At 35.1% G+C, this 22,664-nt stretch overlaps 1 protein-coding gene across 13 annotated transcripts in view; it reads left to right on the plus strand.

Moving 5' to 3' along the window:
- Positions 1-22,664, plus strand: part of LOC143226282 (FYVE, RhoGEF and PH domain-containing protein 1-like) — a 92,242-nt gene that overhangs the window by 28,172 nt on the left and 41,406 nt on the right. For 6 of the 13 annotated variants that reach the window (XM_076457041.1, XM_076457043.1, XM_076457044.1 and 3 more), the window contains 3 exons: positions 383-533; positions 637-751; positions 16,003-17,197. In XM_076457041.1, the coding sequence (XP_076313156.1) occupies positions 742-751; positions 16,003-17,197 (1,205 nt within the window). In that variant the 5' untranslated portion in view covers positions 383-533; positions 637-741. Of the gene's footprint in view, positions 1-368; positions 534-636; positions 752-9,367; positions 9,933-16,002; positions 17,198-22,664 lie in introns of those variants that run through there. The other 7 variants (XM_076457048.1, XM_076457050.1, XM_076457056.1 and 4 more) reach the window with 5 other exon arrangements.

A 22,664-nucleotide genomic window follows, 5' to 3' on the forward strand; every position in this document is an offset into this window, starting at 1 on the left:
ATTATATATTTTTCGAGAATTTGGTTGACAGCAATTGGTTGCTATAGTAAAAAAGTTTAATTTCTCAATCACGTGGTTGAATATTTTAAAAGGTTTTTGTAATTTTCTTGTTCCATGAAGTAATGTACAAGTTGGTACTTACTGTGATATTAATAGCAAGCACCACTAACCTTCTCCACTCTTAATTTCTCACTCAAAGTATACAAAATAAATATATATTTTATTAGGAACTTTCTGTACAATTTCAAATTAGCACTTTAGCTATATGAGAAAGTTTTGATGTCACGTGTTTTTGGTGACCTTAGTGTATTATGTTTTTAAAAGCTGTAGCGTCGAAGATCAGTTTTAGTTATGCCATGTTTTATTAGTATTATTGTTGCAGGGTGACTTTCGTGCAGCATCCAGAAGATATCGATCTAGAGGAGGGTAAGCAGATGAGTGGTGGTGAACAGCGTCACCCACTGAGCTAAGCTGATGTTTTTTACGTGTGCGAAGACTTCATGACGGTAGCCAAAAAGGATATGGAAAATGAGGTATGTAAGATATCCACTTCTCATTAATTGTAGTTTCTAAATAATGTTATAGAATTTCAGTTCTGCTTTGTAATATAATAATATAAAACCGTGTATTCTGAAGGGCTATTGAGGCGATCCCTTTTAACTCAAGTATATGAACTCTCAAGCATCTGTCATCGTTTTCTACCTCGTGTATGAACAGTATTGAAACCAGATTTACTTGAACATGACACCAAGTGAGTCAACCAACTAGAAATACGTAAGCTTAAAGAAATTCGAAAAGCTTGCACTCGGCGAGGAGAGACTTAGTATTATCATAAAGTATGTTTATGAGTTTTGTAAGCTTAAATCGTGCAAGATTATCACAGCTAATGAACTTACTCTCAATGTGAATAGATATTATACACAAGTCTATTAAAATCAAAACATTCAAACTTGACGAAACAATATGTGTGTGATATATATATATATATATATATCACTTTATTAAACTTAAAACGTACAGTCGAATTTCAATTAACTAGTTTAACCCCAACGAACTGAAGTTTGAGCCTAAAAAGACTCAAAATAACTCAATAGTTATTTCGGTGTAAAATAGCTGTAATAACAAAAAGTGTTATGAGAACATTGTTGAACAATTCTTGTTGTGTCCCTCCCCACCTGGTGGCTCAACTGTCTGTCTAAGTGTTTATAATGCTACAAATTAGATGTCGATATCTGTGGTGGGTAGCGCACGTGTGTTCCACTGTGTAGCTTTGTGCCAACAAACAAACAAATTGTTATTCTCTTTAGAAATATCACAGTGTCTTAATTGCACATTAGTTTCTTGGTACTATTAATTTGGGTTGAATGGGCTTGATACATTGATACATGTTTTTATAATGATGAAGTTTTTGCAACACTTGTTTTTAGCCACTTTTTTATACTTTACTAATTGTAGTGAATTACTTGGAAAGGATTGGCACAATCCAAAAACATGTCTAGTTTCAATATGGCTGAATCTAAGAAAGATAAGGAAAACTAATTTAGAATTAAGCAGTAAAAACAATAATAATAATTAATTTTCTTTCAGATAAAATGAACTTTATTGTCTATTTGCTTGAAAGTTTCAAAGAATATTATTGTTTTGCTTCAAGTGGGAATTAAATAATATCAAAAAAGAATAGTACCATTCCAAACATTTCTACATTACATCAATTTAAAACTTCCATTAAACTGAGCAATGATTGAAGAGACTGGCATCACCTATTGATCAAGTTCAAAAGTTTAAAGTTACCAAAGGTCACAAAAAGTGAAGATACAGTGCGGTGGATTAATTGCGTTTGTTAGAGATTGTTGGAAAGTGTCTGTGCGGAGACACGAGAGCTTGAACTTTAAACAAGAGTACACACTAAATGCTGTGTAATTTTTTATTGCCCAGGGATAGTAGATATAATTTATATGTCACCAAGGAGAAGAAATACTATATACCCTTGTTCGCACTTCAGTACCCACTAATTTTATCTTTAAGCAAGAGGAAATGATCCAAGTACATAATAACCTTAATAAGAGATACTTAGAGGAGAAAGAAAGCGTTAGTGATTATACATTATGAAATGAATAGACTAAAGTCTCGAAGCTAATTTAATTTTAAAAAATGTATAATATCAATTGCAAAGCAACTTTGAGAGATTGTACCAGAAATAAGCGAACATCTTTTGATAAAACTGCCACGCCCAGTCGATGTCATATGCAGTTTAGGCTAGTGAAGGATCATCTCAATATCGATTTTATCAAATAGAGATGTAACATTTAAACAAAGTTGATTTTCATTTTAAAAAGCTTAGTAATACATCAAATATTCGACTACTGTTTTTTGTTAACGAGTCTGTTATCAAACTTCAAAAGCTACTTCAGCTCATCCCACTGAAATTTTATGTTCACTGGTGATACACGAACCAACGTCAGCAATTTTGTTTCTTTTGTTTTTATATTTTCATAGTGGTGACATCTTCAGGCGTTCACTTAACATTTGAAGCTCTGGTTACAATACTGATAGAAATATATTTTTTTTTCATTTCAAAATCAATCTCAAGTATTATAATTGAAATGCACTAGAAACCAATAGACCTAACATTTATGGTAAAAATCACGTAAATAGCATTTGTTTGTTTGTTTTTATGAGTATCCATTTTTCAGGAGAAGAGGTGGACTGTTTTTATGGGTATCCATTTTTCAGGAGAAGGAGTGGACGTCTTTTGTTTAATGACTAAAATTCCTTCGTGGCGACAAGCAGATTAGAAGGAGCATTGCAAACCTAATTTGTTCTTGGCGTTGCTACACTTTTGTATTTCTTTAACCACACCACTCTTGCCAAGTGAGCAACATTAGTTGAAGTTGCTTAAAAGGTTACTGACTCGTGTACATACCTTGTTTTTTAGTTATAACAATTTCTATTCCATAGACGTTTAAAAAAGAAAATCAGTCATTTATTTCTATACTTCATTTTTTTTTCTCTCAATAATATCTGTTGGGTTGTGATTACATCGAAAGATAGTAGGCTCATTAAAAGTTCATTGAACAAGCATTGCTTTCGGCGGTGATATCGAGTGTTTAAAAGAACTTTTTTTTTTTTTTTGAAAAGCTTCCTAACCATTCCATTATACATCTAACTTTCCGAGTTGTCGTGGTGTCCCTTGAGGATTCCCACCATCACGCGTGTTCCTGATTTAACGGCATAATTTGGCCATAAATATCAAAACTTTAGGCCGATATTTATTTTTTAGCTCCAATATTCACATACATTGGTAGTTTTATTTCTTTGGTTCTAATTAAGATATCATACCAGTTTTTCTTTATTTTTTAAAAAAAGTACTGTTGCATTACACCACAATAAAATCTATAGCTGAAAGCATATTTCCGTCAGTGAATGTTAAGTAACTTAGTTTATAAAAAATAAACATTTGTTTTCATGGCCTTATAATAGATAATGAAATAGCATTATAAAACCTTTTTTCCAAGTTTATTAACTAGTCGTATATTATTTTAGGTTTATGAACTGATTACCATGAAAACGCCACTAACAAGGAGCTTCATTACTAACAGGTTACTATAAAAACAATTCTTATGGCAAATTAAGCACAATACAATAAGACCTTTGTATTTCATCTTCTAACCTTAGTTTTACTTGTAGAAAAAAAAAAACGCAAAACAAAAACAGGCTAATCTTTGATTGTAAATGTCGGTGTAGCAGTGGAAGGTAAATCACAGGTGAAACATCCATACTTTCTTAATAATTATATTTAGTACAACAGAAACTCGTTGTAAGTGCTTGAGTTCCCCTTTAGCTTTAATAACTGCAGTAACTTTAGATTTGTCATGTTTTTCATCCTTCAAATCCCATATCTGCTCAGTTGAGATTGCGGCTCTGTTGAGTCCATTTTATCATTTGAATGAGTCCAGCAGCTTCTTTCTCAGCTAAGTAGTTTCTCGTAAGTTGGATGATTGTTTGTGGTTATTATCTTCTTGATAGTAGAATGTTTTTCCATTAATATGTAAACCACTGGGTATACCATGACGGATCAGTATCTGATGATACTTGTGTTGGTCCATTATTCCATTTATTTTGCAAGTATATCTTGTCACTTTGGAAAAACGCACACCCAAACCACCACTTATCTCCCATATGCTTCACGGTAGATGCTATGCACTTGGGGTATGTATATTTTACCTTTTTTTTTTCCGCCAGACGTATAACCTACGCTCTGAATCAAATATTTCAGACTTGGACTCATCTGTCCATACCAACCTCTTTCAATCATAAATAGTCCAATTTTTGTACTTTTTTTTTTTAGCAAGTTTTAGTTTCTTGATGATATTTGGAGATCGAAGTAAAGTTTTTTTTTAATTGCTATATTTTTGAATATTCTGTTCTCGTCGAGTCTTCTTGATACTGTAGATCTAGACACTTTTTTTGTCATTTGTTACAAGGTTGTTTATCTCATGCTTGAAATCAGTACCAGTCTTCTTTCTGTCTTGAAGACTGTATAAACAAAGATACTTAACATCATTATAACTCACTTTAGGTGTTCTGCTTCTTCCTTTTTCATTTTCAAATCTACTCGTCTTCGTTTCGTGATGTGTAAAGTATACTTAACAGTGTTTGGGGAGCATTTTGAGTCTGAAATAGTCTGTTGGAGAGTCCAAACAGTATCACTTACTTTTTTATGTGAACTCTCTGCTCTACAAACAATTCTCTACACGTTTTTGGGCTGTGACATGACAACAAAACTTAATGTATATTATTAAATACTATCTTTATCAAGGTTTATTTGTGAAGTGCTATTAAGTTGATTTCTTCCAGCATATACCGGTACCATGTGCTAGTTTTTTTTCTGTATAGTTAAGACACTACTTGGGGTACCATGGCAGTTATTTCGGATCCTAAATTAGATCAATATGTTCGTTCAAGCAGAGTCCTTGTGACATGTCCTTGGTACAAGTATATAAGAATTCTAAAGAATGATAAGTATTCTCACCCTGGTTCATTCAGTTGTCAACAAGATCAGTGAAGCATTACCATAGTGTTGACATTTGCATTATGCAATGTCATGGAAGAATCAGCCTCATGAAATGGAAAGAATGATAACATATTCTCTCGTCCTGACACTTTTGTACAACACTGTATGTATATATCTATTTGTAGAATACATATTTCCTACCACAATACTAATGATACCTAGCCATCTGTACTACTGCTATCAATACCACCACCATTACCTAGGTATCTTCATAATGAACGTAAATGTTATTAATAACTTCGAGGTTCTTGAATCCCCTATGTTACCTAATCATTATTCCTAATTTATTTAGTGCCTCGACTCGTGTAGACTAACAAAGGTTTTATAATGTACTTGTCTTACTCTATTACATACTGACGAACAATAATATTTATTGTTCTTTCATTCGTCTCTAGCGTATTTACTGGCTATAAACGATTATATATTTACTCTCAAAGCTGTTGGTAGTGAAAGACCGTGAACAGATCACCTCAGCTTCTCTTACAGTCTGCCAACACATTTTTCCAACTTTTCTTTCAAATAATACTAGCCACCCACAGTCTGACCATATGCTCTCTGTAGCATTACGTTTGTTAATGTTATTTGTCTGCAAGACGATTAAAATGTGATTTCCTTTTCCGTTATTAACAAGTGAATTAACACTTACTCTCTTTAATCGAGAATTTCGAGAGAAAATTAATCTTCTTCCTTCAGATAAATATTTGTGCCAAGAGGTGGAGCAACAAGCTAACTAAAGTTATATAATGCGCATAAACGGGGCTATTTAACTAATATCCACAAAATTATCTTATTCATACTTTCACCGTAATGAATATTTTAAATGCTTATTAGTGGCAAACACAATAAGGACTGTTTTCGGTGTTAATTACATCACAGATATTAAAAAAACCTACCAGAATTAACAGCAATGCATTAACGGAAACTAGATTTGAAATTCTATATTGAAACAATTCCTTTGTCTCTTCAGACACACACACACACAAAATCTTTACAACTAAATTCATAAGTTTACTTAGAAGTAACAATACTTAAACAATGTAAAACAAACATTTTAACGATTCATTACTTTCGTCGATTTCAAAGATAACTCGCTCGACCCTGGTTGTTTATTATCCTTAAAGTTTACCTGTTTCATTTATTAGATCTTGTGGTAATAATCTGTTGTTGTTTTTATCAACATGTCTTACATTGTTAACCCTGTATCCTGTAATTAAGAATTAGTAAATAGGAACTCTGTGGACTCTCCTGTAGCTCAGTGGTAAACTTCCGCTTTTATTATAACGCTAAAAATTGAGTTTTGCTAGTTTCAAAGGGCACAGTGGAGACAGTACATTGTGTAGTTTTGTGCTTTAACACAAACAAGTTAATACATCCGTATGACTTCGCCAAGAGACCTACAAATGTGAAAATCTTGTGTTTTAAATCTGCATTTTATGACAATTAGTCCTTCTATAACAAAAGACTATTCACTTTAACAAAAACTAGCGCGAATCTGCGCTTCACTGTGTTGTTGAATAAGCTATAAAGCAAGCTTTCACATTTTTAATCGCCTGAATCTGTTGTAGCAACACTTTAAACTCTGCATGTTAATTACACTTTCCGTGGTTATCATCTGAAAATGTAGGAAACATTTGTAGTTCGTGCGTTGTTCTGTAGTTTGATTAATTGTTTGTTTGTTTTTAATTTCGCGCAAAGGTCATCAAAGAGGAAATTATCATTAAAAATCGTGGTGACATTACTGATGTCAAGAAACACAACCTAACCGAATATAAGGTGCATCGTGTATGATACACAGTCACGTGAAGGTTTAACAGCCTATCCACTTCAAAACATTGATAGTTGTGATAACGTTTGATGTCTTAAACACGATTTACGTTTTGCATTATTTTAAATCACGTATAAGAGCTAAGAGAACAAATGCACCTTTTACTTATTTTTGTACCTCATTTTCCCATCTAAAAAATACTTACTTCTTATCTCCTTCCATTTCGTGATAAGCCTCTTTCTATCTCTGTCTGTCACTGTTTTGTCTTCGTTATCCAGTCATTATTCGTGGCTAATGTTGTGTTTTAAATAAACCATCTGAACAAGTTCTACAATCGGATCTGGCCCTATCAAATGTTATAACCAGGGTCTTAAATTTGGTTGTTCGTTGCTGAAATTAAGTTTCGGTGGAAGCAATGGAATTTTAATGATTTTTTATTTGATGTGGACATGGATCGGAGAGTTAACTTCGGGCAGAGAAAATGAACGCTTTAATGATTTTGGAAGTCATAATGTACAAAATTTGAAACCTTAAGAGACTAGATCAGATACAATTGTTAATAGGGGAAAGGGAGTATGAACCCTAACGTGGTTTACTTCTACGCCACTCTAATGGACACTTTATTGGTTGAAATGCTGTATTCAATCATGAAAACTGGCTGACTGTATCTACTTATTTGCTCAGAAACTGTATTTTGGTGTATTAACTCGGGTCATCTGAGGAGCTGCACTAGCAGATCGAAACGTCGTCTCAAAACAAATCCAAGCATGTGAACGAAACTCAACCTGATGAATACCTACCTGCCTAGCAGGCTGAGATTTCTCTACTCAGCTTAAAAGTTCGGCGAAGCCCTTTATAACTTATACGGATTAGGTATTGCTAAGTGATATTGGGGACATTTTTCCTCCTATCTCAGAATGAAACCAGTTATAAAAGCTGCCTCTGCGTGGCAAAAACCAGAATATAAACCCGTTTTGCACTTTGGGACAGTGGGTGCTATATAAGATGACATTCAAATCGCATTATCGGTCATATAAAATTAGGTAGTGCCCGGCATAACCAGGTGGTTAGAGCGCTCGACTCGTAATCTGAGGGTCGTGGATTCAAATCCACATCGCACCAAAGGTGCTCGCCCTTTCAGCTGAGGGGTCGTTATCTATGTGATGGTCAATCCCACTATTCCTGAAGATGGTCGAAACGTTGTTTTTCTGTACTTTCTTTTAATTAAAAGTTTTAATACCCATACCAGCCGCCTTGAGAATACATTTACTTCAAGTGGGTTTATCGTCATCACAAGTCCTACTACTCGTTAGTAAAAGAGTAGCCCAAGAGTTAGCGGTGGGTGGTGATGATTAGTTGCTTTCCCTCTAGTCTTACACTGCTAAATTAGGGACGGCCAGCGAAGATAGCCCTCGTGTAGCTTTGCGCTAAATTAAAAAACAAGCAAAATTAACTCGCTCTTTCCACATATAGATTAATGAATATAATACTTTGCAATACTTAGTTGTTCATAGGCGGTTAAAATTGACATTACAAAACAATAATAAATTTAATATAAATCAAAAGTATTACAGTACGATTAAAATTCAAAATCGCGCTTCGGTTATCATTCGTTATTGTCGTCCTTAAGTCATAAAAGATAATTCCTGCAGCAATATCACCCAAATGTTTTGGGTGATATTTCAACTATCAGGCAAAATATAAACGCTTGTCGAAAAAAACTGGCCAGCGACGAAGGAGAATCACTTAAGAGTTGTGCTTAAATCCACAACATCTTAACTTTAACTGCCTTTCACTGTCTGCAGTCAGTTGTGGGAAGAAAATAACCCTTGATAATTAAAAGTATCTTTAAAATAAAATAACACCAACGCAATAAAAAAATTACCCAAAAGAAAACGCCCAATCTACCCCAATCCTTTTAATTGATGTTAACCAAAATACGAGACCATTACCATTCAAGCATACATCGGTTGAGTGGAGACTAGCTCAGCTATCTGAAGTTGGTGTAATTCTGCTTTAAAGCTACTTCTAAGAATTAAATATTACTGCCTTCCTGCAACAGCGAATGGCAGCTGGAGTTGAGACGTTATGGAGTCAAGCACCCAACTCTTAACCCTTAAATGATTCTCCCTTGTTGCTGACAAGTTTTTCATCAACGTTTGGATTTTACCAGATAGGTGGAATATCACCAACGCATTTAGGTGCTGTGGCCACAGACATTATAATTTGTGACTTAAGGACGACAGTAAGGGATGGTAGAAAAGGCGTGTTTTTGAATTTCAATTATACTGTGTTGGTTTTGGTCTATATATCTTAAGTTGTCTCACAAAACTTGCCATGAATAAATTACAAATTTCCACTGTTTTCATAAAGCATTTATAAACGTCTAATTAGCAGCACTTCATTTATTTTTATGCTGTTGTTGCTAAGACGAGTTAAAAGAAAGAATAAGATATATAGGTGCTTGACACATACAGTGCTCGATTTGTATCGATATACAAGAGTACATATTTATTTACTATAAAACTGACTAGTAGCATCCTGTGTCACCAGGATAAGAGAAGACACTGAGTCTGGTTGGATGACAATTAGGACCTTGGTGACGTTACTACTTCTTTCTTTGCCGCTCAACTTATTCGTACTTGACAAGATAGAAGTTCAAAATGAAAACAGGTGCACAAGGGGTCCCAAAGGGTCGTATCACGTGGATGTGAAATTGATATACGTACACTGACTGGGAGGTGTTTTGACTTGTGGCCTTACTGTACTCGTGAAATCCCGTGATGATATTAAAAAAACAAAAAGTTTGAACCTCACTAAAGTTCCGGCCCTCGTTTTCCAAGGACTTTTGCGCAGCTGATTTTATTCTCGTATAATTCTCAACTTCAGCGAGAATGCACGAGGTTGCTGACACGCGGCTAGCTGTATATGGTCGGAAAACGGTTGGTGTGGCGCACGTTTTTTCTGTTCAAGTATTGGTCATCTATCTGTGGACTACTGCTTTAGATTTCGATATTAATCATTTCAGCTAGTGAGTATTGTTAAGGGATTGTTAGGATAACACGCTCGGCTGGATCAGCGACACATTAAAAGGTGGGCATTTTTTTAACACGTTTTTATACTGTAGGATATCAGGTGGGTCACGAACATAGTTTGGTGTCACTTCTTAACTAGACAGTATGGGTATTTTAAGGATACTTATTTGGATATATTCAAATTTAAAACCATTTGTTTTTAAGCATAAAATAAGGTTAATGAGCTAATGTTCTTACATCCATTTATCGGTAATTAATCATTGTGAAACGTAATAAAATAAAATGAGTTTTTGTTTAGATATTTTTCGCGGTAACAATGTTACAAATATATTAGGACAGAAGTTAAAACTTACTCACGCCCTTATTTGTTAACTAGACAAAATTTTGAGTAGATTCAGGCGGAGTGTATCAGTTAATCTCTTTGTTAACCTAAAGATGACCTAGGAAGGTCGAAACGTTGGTCTCTGCTTATCAACAAAAGTGTTAATACCCATACCAGCCGTTCTGAGATACATTTTTATTTCAAATGGATTTCTCGTCATCAAGGATGAATCAGAATAATGCTTGTTCGTGCTTTCCAATTCGACATGATCCCATTTATGAATTTAGCTAGCGGCCCCGACTCCAGCTTTTCATAAATGGGGAGTAGGGTGGTCAGTGAGATATATAACGATAGCCACATCTAAAATTAGATTAATGGACAGCATTAGTTTTGGGGATGCAACGACATTTCAGAAGGGTCCGTCTCACCCCCTCTCCCGATTATCCAAGAAACACTTAAGTATATCTACACAGTAGCCCTCCGAGTGGCTCAGTGGAAAGTCTGAAGGCTTATAACGCTTAAAAGCTGCTTTGGATATCTGCGGCCAGCAGAGCACAGTTAGCACATTTTGGTAACTTTGTGCTCAATAGCAAACAAACATTCTACATAATTCTGTAACTTCTAGTCGACAGCACTTCGGTAACGTTGACAACAGTTTACTTGTAATCAGCTCTCACCCTTGAAGAGATTTGACCTCATAGGATCAGTCACCGCCAAACACCAATAAAGTGAAATGTTTCATGTATCTTAGGAACGTTTAGTAAATTTTTGTGTTTTTATAGATAGGTTTACGTTTACAGCGATGTAATATCTCGTATTTTGTACGATGGAATTTTGATAACATATCGTGTAAAAGTATGACAGTATGAAGTCATAGCTATTAATTACCTCTTTAGCCTAATCATACTTGGAAACGACCTGTTTGCTTTTTTTAAAAAAACGTTTTATTAATCGACTTAATATTGTTATTTGATGATCTTATTTAGGATAAGATTATGAGAGATAGTGGAAGGAACATCTTTAAATCATTTCATAAATATCCTTGATTATGTATCTTATCTAGCGTTATTATTTGCCATAGTAGAACCAATGTGAAATACTCTAGTCAAATGCCAACACACAATTCATTTTCAAGAGTATTAACGTTTTACCATACACAACAGACATCATTAAACCAACATTCGTGAAACTGAAATCTGTATAAACACAACTATTGAGCACACAGTTAATAACTTGTAACTGACACCGAAGTAAAAAGCTTGCTGTAGTTTCATAAATATTGAGAAACTCTTAAGCAATTGCTTGTTTTAAATTAATACAGGTCACAGCTGGTTTCTGTCGGTTCTCTTTATTTTCGTTGTACTAATATGTGTGGTATTAATAGGAAAAATCTACAAGAAACTCTGAAATGTATTATACCACTGTAATAATATTTAAGTAGTTACCACGTTTTTATACAATTAATTTGTTTATACACAAGATTTGTGACGTGTCCGCTACTTACTCAGTAAAACACAAACTGTTGTAAAACAAAACTAACGTACTTTTTATTGTTTTCTGATGTTTATTGTTATACATATGTTGTCAGTTCGGATTTTTTTCGGTTACTTTTGTTTATCCAAATGTGTGACATGGCGTTTCTTATGAATTCAGTATGTGTGTCGATTGGTTAAATGAAACTAGAAAAATGCTCCTACTCTCGACACACATTACTTTTAAAGTTCTTTCATGATGCCAGAAAAACACGTAGGTTCAAGAAGGCTTAACACAAAATGATAAAAACCTATAACTGGAGCGCTTTTAAAAGGTGGACCTTTGTTCTTCATCATGTTTGTCTCTGAATAACATAGGTTCATCATTTAAACGCGCTCGTGTTATAGAGTTTTATCGTTTTGTATTAAGCCTTATTTTATTCTGTCTGGTAATTATTTTGATGATAAAAATTTCAAAAGAATTAATTAATCATCAGAGGTGTTTAAAGATTAAGCAATCTTCCTTTGCCCAAATCGAGGTACTGGTGATTAATAGATCGTATGGATTAATATTCTTAGAGGCCGATTGTGAATTATTGGGAAGAGTTAAGACTTGAAAGCGGCAGAGGGCGAGGCAAGTCCTGGACACGCAGTGATGAAAGAAGAGAGGTCGACATGGACAAACCATTATAACAAACGAGCTTCTCTTAATCTTGTCACACACAACCTTTAATGTGTTTATCTTAATCTGGACAAACATTACTTCTAACATGTTTCTCTTTATCTCGATGTGCATCTTTTCAGAGAGCCCATATTTTCAGTTTTTTTTAAACTTCCATTAATTTAAACAAAATATCATTTTAGAGTTAGACTGAAATTCAAAAAATTAAGAGCACAAACATCCAAGAAATTTAAGTTCCAATAGAAACTGAACATTTCGATCACCATAAAAGTTGTTTATGTTTGAGCTTTAGCAGAACTAATTTTCAAGTGGTTTCAGATTTCTGATGGTTTGCAAACTGTAGGTAAAGACTATCTATGCGTTTTGTAATAGTTTTGATCCTTACGTTCACCATACTAATGATTGCAGGATAATTTCTCCAAAATTTCACACCTTTGGCACAGCGGGTATGTCTGCGGACTTGCAATACTAGCAACTGGGTTTCGATACCTGTGAGTAGAAAAACACACATAGCTCATTGTGTAGCTATGTGCTTAACTTCAAACAAAGAAAAAATCAGTCTGGTACGTAAAGACATTTTTGATCACTGGTCCCTGTTGCTTAGCTGCCAAATCTTGGTTATTCAAGAACGTTCGTACAAATGAGTATCAATTGTACAACATTTAGTCAGACAGTTGTTTGAGTTTTTATTGGTTGAATGGTAGTTTTGTTTTTTGTTTTGAATTGAGCACAAAGCTACACAATGGGCTATTTGTGCTCTGCCCACCACGGGTATCGAAACCTGGTTTTTAGCGTTGTAAGTCCGCAGACATACCGCTGAGTCGCTGGGGGGCTGAATGGTAGTTTTAAGTGTAGGTTGTGGGCTTGGGCACCAACATATTTTTATAATTTTTAAGTTCTAATTTTATGTCGTATGCTAAGCTTGTGAACTGAGGTTATTTTAGATAGAAGGCGTATCTCCACTGATATGTAGATTCTACTTTTATTCACACTTCTCTTTATTAGGATATTTTACTTCCATTATAATTTGTACTCTAGTTTTACTTTTGCTTATTTTTGTACGCGCAACGTTTATTTATTTCGTTTATTTTTTAACCTTGCATAAATTTTGATAAATCATCAAAAGTGAGAATGTTGTTACACTTTCTGCCCTTTAGATATTAAGTTAACATATGTTATGCTGAGTGTTTACACACTTGCAGTATTGGAAATAATTACTGAAACATACGAGTGATATACATAGAGGAGTCACAAATAATAAGTAATGTGAAATAAATGGACACTTTATAATTATTAAAATGCACTATTGCAGAAAAAATAAAAACCTCATTGCCATGTTATCAGTTTGACAATGCATTAATGTGAAATATTGTTCCAAATGTCCAGTATTACTACACACAATTTGGCCAAATTACTTGGTTACTGTTTGACTTTTTGAGTTTCTATATATTCAATATATCTATTGAAACGTCTTGTAGCCTGAGATATGCTGTCAAGTATTCCATTTCCACTTTTACCTTCTAGATATCATATCGCTACATTTGCCACACGCTTGAGATCACTGTCTTTGTAGAAGATTAATTCCTGCCTGACAGGACACATTTCTTAAGGGAATGACATGATAGATAAGATGTTTGAAGCTGTCAGTAGTCGAGGTGACACAAGTTTTGTATAGACCCCCAACATAACTGGATAATATACAGCACACGTTTATATCAGTTCCCTAGCACGCTTCACTGTAGGCACTATACGTTGACCATGATAGAGTTCTTCTCTGTCATTGAACAGAAATTATTGTTGATTGTTTTAAACCGTTTGAATTTGGGTTCATTTATAAATAATATTCCTTTCTTTCTCTGCTTATCCAACTGATTGAATCTGATGCTCATTTAAGCCTTTTCGTTTGGTCATTTTTTTAAGCAGAGGTTTTTGATCAGCTACACATCCACTGGGGCAATTTGGTGCTAATGTGTCTTACTGTTCTGTAAGTAACATTCACATCCGAATTTAAAACTAGGTTATTGGCAAGATCTTTATTCACAGACACACACACACACACACACACACACACACCTCGTCTTCGCAATATCTTAAGATTTGCAGACAGTATGCAGAAGAAAAACTGTACCAGGTACTGAACTTTATTATTTTGAAGAAAAGTTACGTTACTTGCTCGTATAGACAATTAGATTATTGTTGTGTAGACTGAATCAAAGTTAAGTAAATTGTATTGAATTAAATGCGTCGGAAAAAAGTTTTATTGAAACAAAATTAAGTAAAAATGAAATTCACACAAAAATTAAAACACGTACATGATCAACATGTTTCTAGAAAATGCAGAAAACGAAGACAAGATTTTGCAGCACGTAAAAAAAAAAAAACACACCGAAAACTGCCTTTACGGTTTGCCTTTAATCTGTAGCTGACCAATCAGAAAAGTGAACAGTAGTATCAATAAATACCTGGGCCCGGCATAGCCAGGCGATTAAGGCACTCGACTCGTAATCCGAAGGTCGCGGGTTCGAATATCCGTCACACTAAACATGCTCGCCCTTTCAGCCGTTGGGGCGTTATAAAGTTACGGTCAATCCCACTATTTGTTGGTAAAGGAGTAGCCCAAGAGTTGGCGGTGGGTGGTGATGACTAGTTGCCTTCCCTCTCGTCTTACACTGCTAAATTAGGGACGGCTAGCGCAGATAGCCCTCGTGTAGCATTGCGCGAAATTAAAAAACAAACAATAAATACTTGTTCTCCCGGTGAAAGTCCAACCTACACAATACAGCCAGCTATCACATGAACTAATAAACAGTTCCCACAACTGAATATTGCTATAGGAAGAAAATGCCTAGTGGTAAATTAGCACCTAACCTCGACCTGATATAGTGTGGTCCAAATTTGAGCATTAACAAATTCAATATTTTGAACATGTTAAACATGCATTTTAATAGAGTCAGTGTGTAGAATTTGCAGATTATATTGGTTCACTCGTGCAACGGGTCTATTGGAAGTGAGCTATTTCGATATCCAAATCTCTGGCTCGTTAACACTGCATCCGGAACTCTTTTATGTGTATATCAACGCCAGTGATGATGACACCGTCGTGAAATGATTCACAGTACTAGCTGTTACTCTAAACTGTGCTTGTTACCTGACATCTTGTAACTCGTTTAAAATACTCCTTAACAAGACTTAAATAATGAACAATGTGCTCAAAACTGTTTCCTTTTGTAGGAAAACAATGTATTGACGTTTCTTTTGCTAACTTAAAGATGACGAGTTCCTTTTTTCTATTCTTTATGTGAACTGAGGAAAAAATAAGTTTATTTTACCTTCTCAGAAAGTAGTGATAGTTGGACAATAAAAAACTTTAGAAATAATTTATCATGTGATATAAGTTACTTAGATTAAAATTGTAAATTCATTTGTCCAGTTATAATTATTCGTAATCAAACTTTTATAAATGTATATTTCAATTTTAGCTAGCTATCATATTTCACTTTCATTGGTATTTCGAAAAAAATAAGAACTTGACACTACACATGTTTTGCTGTGTAATTGTGTACTACATAGGATATTTTAAAACAAAAAAACCACTTGGAAATACTTCTGAATTAACAAACATATTATACACGCATGTATATATCTGTTACAGATATTTTCCTTCACATGTCTCCGGAACCCACCGCCGTGTCCCAGAAGGATGCAGGTGGGACAAACATGGATGCTTATTTAACTCCAACAAAGGACGAGATACAAGTGCAATTGATAGGTTTCTCCGCAGGTGAAAAACTAGATAAGTGTGAAAAGCCTGTTAACTGGAAAAAACCTTGTTTGAACCCGCCACTTGTAATAACAGTTAATGGCCGGAGAAGTCCAAGACATGACATCCCGCCATCGCCCAAGTCTGAAAAGGTGAAACTTGTAGGGTTCTTGTCTCACAGTGACCATCACTGGAACACAAATGGAATCGAAACAATGAACGATAATTACGGAGAAACTTCAGGGAGGATATCTAAAGATTCTCTGTGCGATAAAGAAAGACAAGAAAGACTTGCACAGTTAATGAAAGAAACTCGAGAATGGTTTTCTCGCGTTCGCAAAGACAGCCACAACTGGCACAGTGAAATGCCGTCTGGAAACGCATTTTACAACGCAAAAGGTTTGTTTGAGGAAACGCGAAAAAAATGTTCTGTAGACAACAGTGATTTGTTTTCAGAGTTTGTTCGAAAAAACCAAGAAAAGTTTCAAAATTTATTGCAGGAAAACAGCATGGCTTCTGCGTTTAGCAATTTTACTCAAAAAGCAACAAGTATGTGTTTTGACAATACTACGTTAGGTGCTGATAAGGACCAATTAACAACTGCAGAAAAAAAAGAAGCGTTTAGTCAAGCGCGAAGTTTTAGTGCTAGTAACGCGAGCTTTGTGAATTTTAGAACTACTGCACAGAGTAACGGATTGTCAAGTATGAACTCAAATCAAATAAATGGCTCCTCGTCACAACCACTTACTTCTCAGTTTCAGCACGTCACCAACAACGCTTGTAGTTTTACAACTACTTATTCTGCATTTTGTCACCAAAGACAGGAATTTAAAAAATCTGTCAGTAATTCTAGTTTCTCCACTGTCTGTTCGTCAAAAACTGGTGCTTATAACCCCAGCAAAGGTTCAAAAACAGACCTCCGTAATCCCCCATTTTCCAGCTTTCCCAGTCTTCAAACTGTATCTCCAGTCGCCTTTAGCCTTGCTTCTCCCACAAACATTGACTTCAAAACAACTACAAGTGGTGCCTATCATATGACGTCCTCAAGAAACACGTTCGAATATTGTGGAGATACGAACACATACAGGTAAAACATTTTATTCTACTTTATGTTAATAGCTACTTGAACTTCTGCAACTTTCTTGTCTTTCACAAATATGTATACATTGAACGTAATTAACAACGGGCTTCGTACGTCATATTGAAGACAGAAGTTCGCTCTGCTAGCATCTGTTTACTTCTTTGTACATGATACCGTGGTCTTTCTGTATAGATTTAAAGCGCTTTTTCGTAGACAGTATTTGTATTTCAGTTTTATAGAGCTCATTTATAACTTTCTCAGAAAGTCAACAAACAACTTCATATGTTTTTTTGATACATTGATTAAATGTCCTAACCTAGGTTTTCGGTTCACTCTGAGACATCACTTTGTCCAACTATCTCTTGAAGATGGTTTCGATATTCTAGATCAGGTTTTAAACTGATCTGGATACATTTTTTCGATGTGTTAATGCAAGTCTAGTTTTTTTATACAGCTTTAATCTGCTATTATAGGGGCTCATCCACGAGCATTAATTGTTTTCAATGTCAAATACTTGCATGAAAACTTTTTAAAAAGTTTGTGCAGTTCCTGTCTGTTTCACGGAGTAACTATTTCAATACCTTGTTACTTGGTTTCATTTTCTTTTAGTGAAGACAACTAGATTGTGTGAAGGGATGTAAATAATATAACCATGATATGATTTCTTTCTTTATTGATAAATAAAAAGTAAAAAAAAAATGAAGTTTTATGTAAACAGGGAAAGGGGAGAATTTGGTTGTTACATTAAAACAATTTGCAATACGTAAATCGCAAAGTCAGGTGACTGTGACGTTTGTTTTTGATGTTGTTTGACGTTCAAAGATAGTGTGATGTACCAATATTCTATAGTTTATGGGAAACTTATGTAACACTTCTTTTTGACGCAAAATATTAAAACACTAAGATCGTAAAGCTATGTTTATATTGAGAATTTAGAATTTCTAAGACAAGAATATACATTGTACGTAATGACGCTGGAAAAGAAAAAGAAATAAGGATCAATTTGGGGTGAGAGAATCATCCGAAACGAGACGTGAAACAAGTCGTAACCCACCTGTGGTTAACACATTGTGACGTCTTATAACATTCATAACCCATGAACACAAAAGTCAGTGGTAAAAGCTGTCCACGGGCCCTAGGCAATAGTATGTAACATAATTAAAAATTATCTCCGTTTGTAAAAGCGTCAGAAGTCGCGTGTATACACATTTTTACGTCATGTTAAAGAAAGACCGACCAATTGTAGAAGACTGTATCAACTCTAACAAGCTGTAGAAAAGTGACAGTATGTGATGAGACCAAACGAATAGTTTGTATGTCTTGGTAAATGTCATTTTTTTAACTGGTTAAAATTAAAATTACTTCCGAATATTAAAATATTTCGGAAGCTCTTACTGTGATTATCAGAAGTAAAAGAAAAACTAAGCGAACAGCGGGTTTTTGTTTAAAAATGGTCAAGTTCGCTGTGATTCACAGAAGCGTTATAAATGCTGCTTATAAAATCAGTAGTGGGGCGTTATAATGTCATGATCAATCCCCCTATTCTTTGGTAAGAGTAGCCCAAGAGTTGGCGGTGGCTGGTGATGATTAGTTGCCTTCCCTCTAGTCTTACACTGTTAAATTAGGGACAGCTAGCGCAGATAGCCCTCGAGTAGCTTTGCGCAAAATTCAAAACAAAAACAAACGAAATCAATACCCTCCCCCCCAAATACAGTACTATAGCCAGCCAACCTTTCGTCTCTACTTAACAAATAGTTGTTAACAAATCTAACAACTCAAAATTTTAATAGGTTCTCTTAAACTCATTTACTGTATTTGGTTCATTTAATTCTTTTTTGTTTTATGTCACTGCCTTGAGTCGTATGTTTCTACAACGTGATCGGCCAGCGGAAAATATTACTTATTACGTACATGAGCTTTATGATCATTAATGCGGTATTTCGAATTACATTTAGTTTGGTTAGTGTGTTTTTGTTGCATTCACATGTAATTTGGTTTGTACTTTTTTTTTTTTGTAGAATATCATTTTTATCTTTAGTGTTAGGAAGTATTATTTTGACTTTAATAAACGGCTTAAAATTGTTATCTAAATACGTTGGAAACGTGATTAGTTGTACTATTTACATAAGTTAATATAACTGTTTCTTTTATTATCATAATGGCCCGGCATGGCCAAGCGCGTTAAGGCGTGCGACTCGTAATCTGAGGGTCGCGGGTTCGCATCCCCGTCGCGCCAAACATGCTCGCCCTTTCACCCGTGGGGGCTTTATAATGTGACGGCCAATCTCATTATTCGTTGGTAAAAGAGTAGCCCAAGAGATGACGGTGGGTGGTGATGACTAGCTGCCTTCCCTCTAGTCTTACACCGCTAAATTAGGGACGGCTAGCGCAGATAGCCCTCGAGTAGCTTTGTGCGAAATTCAAAAACAACAACAACAATTTATTATCATAAACACTGTTTAATGTAGCGCATTGTTTAATTAAATTTGAATTGTAGTTTATTTGTACCAAACGTTCAATTATATCAACAGTATAACCTTTATTATTAGCAGCCCCGGCATGGCCAGGTTGTTTAGGCACTCGGCTCGTAATCTGAGGGTCGTGGGATCGAATCCCCGTCACACGAACAGCTGTGGGGGCGTTATAATGTATCAGTCAATCCCACTATTCGTTGGTAAAAGAGCATTCCAAAAGTTGACAGTGGGTGATGATAACTAGCCTCCTTACACTACTAAATTAGGAACAGATAGCTCTTGAGTAGCTTTGCGTAAAATTCAAAACAAACCAATTACTAGCAAGGACTTTTATATAATTTGATTAATTTTCTAAATGGTTTGAATCTGAACAAATTTATATGCTTTGTTTATATAAGTAAGAATAGCTGCTAACGTTTGGTTAAATGAGTAAAACGATCTTTGATGTGGCAGCATAGAGAGTGAGTAAAGTTTTCTGTAAACAGTTGTAGAATTAGCTCCATTATTATTTATTTTTACAAGTACGTCTGAGAAGGGTAAACAATTATCTTGTTCAGTTTCATGTGTAAACTGGTTTGTTTGGGGGTAGTCGGTAAATATTTTTAATTCGTTATCTCCAAGTCGCCAAATGAAGGTTTTGTTTGTTTGTTTATTGAATGTTGCGCAAAGCTACACAAGTGCTATCTGCGCTAACCGTCCCTAATGTAAGACTAGATGGAAAGCAGCTAGCCATCACCACTCACTGCCAACTCTTGGGCTACTCTTTTGCCAACGAATAGTGGGATTGACCGTCACGTTATAACGCCCCCACGGCTGAAAGAGCAAGCATGTTTGGTGCGACGGAGATTCAAACCCGGAATCCTGAGATTACAAGTCGAACGCCTTAGTCCACCTGACTATGCCAGACCATAAAGAAGGTGTCATCAACAAATCCAAATCTAATCCAACAATCTAGTTTTTAAATTGCATTATCAAGAGTAATACATTCAAAACTATCTACATAAAGATCACACAAGAGTGGAGAATGCAGGATATCATTAATTTGGAAAAAAAAAAAAGTTTCAACACATACTCTGGTTAATTTAGTAATGTCAACAATTTCAACAGGGAAATGGAAACTTGAACTAATCTATCATGAAAGCGATTAATAGCATCTTGTACCAGGACTTTAGTAAACAAATAAATTACATCAAATGATACCAAGAAGGGTTTAGATTAATGTTCTTAATTTTTTGAACAAATTAAACGGAATTTCTAATGGTATATTTATTCTTATTACTGAAATATGAAAATATTTTAACAATGTGCTTTCTAATGGACTGAAATTTGGATAAATTTTGAGGAGAAAATATATGAATCTTCATCTCATAATTGGTCGACACTGGAAATATTAGATTTGTTTATCACCATAGAACATTCTCATTTATCAGCTTGTGTAACAATATATTTTAACGACTGTAAAGCTTTTTTTTTTTACTTTGTCAAGTCTTCCGCTAGTACAGCGGTAAGTTTACGGATTTACAACGTTAAAATCAGGGATTCGATTCCCCTCTGTGGACTCAGCAGTTAGCCCGATGTGGCTTCTTGTAAGAAAACACACATATTTTGTCAAATGACTATTCCTTATAAATAAAGTTTATTGCACGATGTTGCCCTATCTGTGTTATATTTTAAAGAAATAACAGCTTTTTACAGAAACGACGCAACCAGGGTATGGGTTGACTAAGCAAAGACGTTCAGTCACACCTCCCGTTATACAGTCGCGTATCTCAAGTAACTGGATAACAAAACGGGTATGCAACCAAACTACTCACTACCAAGACATATTGGTCAAGTCGCCACACGCAACGACCATAGATATTTGTGTGATCAGACTGTTGACATGAACGCTAGGAAACAATCGTTCTTGTATGTCAGATAAATTATTAGAAGCATGTAGGATAGGGTGATGTGATTTGTATATGACAAATTTAAGACGGATCGTTTAACACACGAAGCTACGCTATTGCCAAGATGCAATTTTGTCATATACAAACGATATTAAACGATTTTGGAGCCTCATCACGTATCTAGGCATTAGTTTTACATGTGAAAGGCGTACCTCTAGTTTCGTGTGTGATAAAGATATGTTTAGGGTATTTCTTCAACAGAGGCGTGTTAAGTTGAATATCATTACTGTAAGAAACAACAATAATAATAAAATGGACATTTCGCGCAGAGCTACTCGAGATCTGTCTACGCTAGAAGTGATAAGTTAGAGATATGGCAGATAGTCAACAAAGCTCATAGCCAGTATTTGGTCTTTTTTTTTTTTTTACCAACGAAAATTGGGAGTGACTGTCACATAATAATGTCCCCACAACTGAATCGGCAAACATGTTCGGTTAAAAAATTTGAACTAGCGACCCGCAGGAATTCTCCACATAAAAGGCAGATACTCGTATCTTTTTTTGCCACCATATATTTCTCTCCTAGAAATTCTTTTCCCATCCGTCACAGTGGCTCAGCAGCATGTCTAAAGGCTTATGACGCTAAACAACAAATTCCTATTACCAGATTAAGGCGTAGGCTGGTGGTACTACAGCTCCTGGCCCACCAGGTTTTTTTTTTAAAAAAAGCATGCGTTTAGAAAATAGATACATTCCTACATCAACAGCAGGTTTCAGCATTAAAAAATTGAAAACACAGGCAGCTCTGGTCATTTCTGTTAGACCTAAATTTATTACAGAAAAAACGTTACTGAGTTATATACACAATTTCAGATGATCCACTAGATAGAATGTTATTGAGCGACCAGAACTGGACGTGGCATGAAAATGACAAAATCTATTTCGCATGCACGTTTTCTTGTTGCAAAGCCACATCGAGCTATCCGCTGTGTCTACCGAAAGGAATCGAACCACTGATTTTAGCGTTGTAAATCCAAAGATTTACCGCTGTCCCACTGGAGGATGTCTGATATGCAAGAAATGCGTCCCATGTTTGAGTATGTGTCTGCC

Source organism: Tachypleus tridentatus, chromosome 9 (genome assembly GCF_004210375.1).
Source record: "Tachypleus tridentatus isolate NWPU-2018 chromosome 9, ASM421037v1, whole genome shotgun sequence".
NCBI classification, from domain to species: Eukaryota; Metazoa; Arthropoda; class Merostomata; order Xiphosura; family Limulidae; genus Tachypleus; species Tachypleus tridentatus.